This window comes from Mesitornis unicolor, unplaced genomic scaffold (assembly GCF_000695765.1).
Source record: "Mesitornis unicolor isolate BGI_N332 unplaced genomic scaffold, ASM69576v1 scaffold39701, whole genome shotgun sequence".
NCBI classification, from domain to species: domain Eukaryota; kingdom Metazoa; phylum Chordata; class Aves; order Mesitornithiformes; family Mesitornithidae; genus Mesitornis; species Mesitornis unicolor.
Window position 1 is genome coordinate 6,564 of NW_010165295.1, and position 3,475 is coordinate 10,038.

Here is a 3,475-nt window from a genome sequence, read left to right on the forward strand (position 1 = left end):
GCTGCTCTATGCCCCTACCAGGACCTTGAATATTTGGCTCTGGAGGTAAAAGCACTTTGCCTCCTTTCTGAGGTGTTGCCGGGGTGTGTTTGGTGATGCTGTTGCCCGCTTGTGTGGCGTGAGGACTGAGTGAGAAGGCTCTGGCCAGCTCCAGCCATGGAGCAGCAGTTTGAGCCAGACGGGGTCAGAGGTGCCTTAGGACCCCCAGGTCTGCTCATCTGGAAGGGAGCACCTCCAGAGGGACCCCATCCTGTTGGGAGCTGTGCTGCCAGGACGCCCCATCCCTGGCAAAGACGGGTGCAGCTCCTGCAGTGAGCTGGGTCGCTCCCCGTCCTGCCCTGGCTTTGGCCAAGGTGCCTTTTGGTGACCAAAGGATCACTCAAAGTATTTCCCTTTCCCAAGTGCCTGTGATGTCCTTGTCACTGCCCAAGTTGCTGCCAGGGGGAGCAGGGGCTGCCAAAAGCCATGCCAGGGCTGAGCGGGGTCATTCCCATGGGATGTGCCCTTGGACATGGCACTCGGGGCACCCACAACACATGGCCCCGGTTACTCTCCCTCTCTGTTTCCTCTCCTCCCCTCCTCGCCTCTTGCAGAGAATTGAATGTGGAGCCTCTAAGAGTATTTTTGTTGCAGAGAGTATATCTTGTGTTAGCTGTAGTAGATGTTATAACGACTCTGTGCACCTTCTAAAGATTCATGAGTTCAGGTTGTTGCTTGTAATAACCAACTCTTGCTGTACCTGAGTTGTAATTAATATGTCTGATGTACAATTAAAAAGTCTTTCTTTTTTTAACATCACTGGTTCTTCATAGTGTCAGGATTATTCAGTTTGGGCACTGGGGGTCAGTGTGTGCTCCCGAGCAGATGCCCAGTGCCTGGCAGGATGCAACTGGTGCTGCTGGGTTGTGCTTTGTGTGTGTCCTACACAGCCCCCACCCTCACTGGTGCCCTGTTTCTTTGGAGTTAGCACTGACATGTCGCCTGCTTGCAGAGCTCAGACCATTTTCCTTCTCGTCTTCTCTTTCCCGCACCTGTGAGCCTTCTCCATGCTATCTCTGATGGCTGATGGGGCCATGCAAGCCCACAGATGCAACTTTCATGGCACAGAATGCCCTGTACCATTTCCACGAGCCTGAGACGAGCAGGGGACAGGCAGCAGAGCATCACTTGCCATCGGGCTGGAGAGAGTCGCTGCAAGCCCACGACGGGCCCTTCCTCCTGCCCAGATTGTGCGGACACTGTGACAACACGAGCCCAGGTAAGAAACACTCCTTTTTATTCCCTTCTCAGTCACATAAATAACTCAGTGTTGTTCCATAAGTTATTACACCTATTAACATAAGCATCTTTTTACAAGGTTAAGCTTGGCCTGGGTAGGAAGCCCCCGTTCAGGCGTGGGGGAGGGTGCAGGACCAGGGTGATGCTCTGGTGCTGCTGGCACATGGTTTCCCTGAACAGCCGTGGATGTGCCCAGCTCTCCCAGCAGGGCAGGATCAGTGTGTTTTGGGTTTTCTTGGTATTGTCAGTGCTGTTTGTGGCTCCTGGTAAATGCTTGCAGCGTCTGTTCAAGTTTGCTGTTTCTTTGGATTTTATACAACTTAAACCAGTGCCTTGCATGGCAGCAAGAGAGAGCTTGAGCTGGCACATCCAGGGGTGCCTGGGCACATTCTGCTGCCTCCGGGCTGGGGAAGCAGGAGGCAGTGCAGGGCGGGGAGCAGGAGGCCAGGCAGGGTTTTGAGCACAGGCTACAGGTCTATGTGAGACTGGAGGGGTTGCCTGAGACAGCCCGCAAGAGCTGCAGTGTCCCAAAACAAGTGCCTCTGTGTATCCTTATCCACAACACGCAACAGCCCTGGGTGCACAGAGCCCTTCCCTGCTTCAGCCTCCATCACCGCCGGGCGCTCGGTGCTTCATGGAGCACAGGGTCAGGCCAAGGAGGGGGTGTTTTGGGTGCAAACGAAATTTGCAATCCCGAGCTTCTGTGTTATATCAAACCCGTGAAGATATAAGCTGCCTCCTGACGTGCTGAAAGCGGGTTCTTTCTGCATTTTTCAGTTAGTCCCCTGGGACACTTTCCTCTATCCACTTGAGGTAGAGAGGGTTGCCTTGGTCAATAGGCAGGCTGATGATTTCGGGTATTTCAAAGGGGTGGATGGATCTAAAGTGGAAACAGGCGCAGAGGAGCAATGTCACTGCCAGCCTCGTGGCAGAACAGGCACAGGAAGCGGAGGTCTCTGCTCCCAGCTGCGCGCCCCAGCCCTGTCCCGTGCTCTCCGCTGACTTCAAAGCACCCGCACCTCCTTTTGGCCATGTGAGAATTTTGCTTGGAGTTTGGTGTTAACCACAGCCAGCAGCTGTCTGCCAGGGGCCCTGGCCCAAAGCTCGCTGTACTCACTGCTCGGTGCTTGGGAGACACAGGAAATCCTGCCAGGAGGCAGCCAGGGAATGAGTTGCAGTGGGAGGAGAAGAACCCCTCGTTATGCCCTGTACAGACGTGTTGGTTGAAGCCCAACAGTTGATATTCCCACCATTCTTTTTATTTTGCTGATGCCATCCCTTTTTCTAGTTCCCAAGGTACATTAGGAGGATTTAACTTCCCTCCCTGGGTGGGAAGGGGCTCAAGGAACCCAATTCCCAAAGCCCAAGCATGAGATGACAGCGTACCTTGGATAGGAAAACCCGAGTTCCCACGGAGCCAGAGCCTCACCTGACGTAGTTGGACAATTCACCTATTTTGGATGTCCTTGTTTTCACTAACTGTGGAAAAAAAACAAAACAAAACAAAAACTAAGGGAGAAGTAAGAGAGACAGAGCAATCCTGCATGCACAGCTTCACTGCACCCATCCAGCACAGCTGGCCCCCAGTGGTGTGATGGGAGCCCATCCCTGGGGATTGTCCCCTGCAGTGGCAGGAGAAGGGGCCGAGCTGGGCTGCCACCCCCAGCTGCCCCTGTCCTACCCGCAGGGGGGTGTTCAGGGTCCCAAATCTCAGGCAGGTTGGCACCACCCTCCCCAAACCACCCTGCAGCCCCTTTTGGCTGGAGCTGTCTGGGGTGGGAATTTTTGTGATTTCTGGTGACCTTTTTTGTCACTTACCAGCAGTATTTCAGTGGATTCCTCCAGTTCCCCTTTCCAGAAGTACCTGGGTTTAAAATAAAAGAAACATCAGCACACACAGCTCTGGGTGCATCCATGCACTCCTAGGGGTTTAGTTTCCCTGCTCTGTGCTTGCCCCATGTGGCCATTCCTTTACAAAGCAATGCACAAGAAGCATCGCTGGCCCCAAAAATCTGCTGTGTGTGTGACCAAGCACCCCAGATTTACAGACCAGAGCCTCCATGGGTGTGCCAGCCTCTAGAGAGCTGCCCAGGGGGATGGCAGGACAAAGGGACTGGGACTGGGGTGGCTGTGGGGGGGCTGTGTGGTGGGGACGGTGCCTGCAGGGACAGGAGCGCAGCAGCATTGGGCTTTTTTC

General features: G+C 54.2%; 1 protein-coding gene across 1 annotated transcript in view; it reads right to left on the reverse strand.

Annotated features, from left to right (window-relative positions):
• Positions 1-2,055: 2,055 nt before the first annotated feature.
• Positions 2,056-3,475, reverse strand: part of CUTA (cutA divalent cation tolerance homolog (E. coli)) — a 6,151-nt gene continuing 4,731 nt past the window's right edge. Inside the window, exons 3-5 of the mRNA XM_010194570.1 lie at positions 3,097-3,142; positions 2,708-2,757; positions 2,056-2,158 (exon numbers count right to left, since the gene is read on the reverse strand). Of these exons, the coding sequence (XP_010192872.1) occupies positions 2,056-2,158; positions 2,708-2,757; positions 3,097-3,142 (199 nt within the window). The remainder of the gene's footprint in view (positions 2,159-2,707; positions 2,758-3,096; positions 3,143-3,475) is intronic.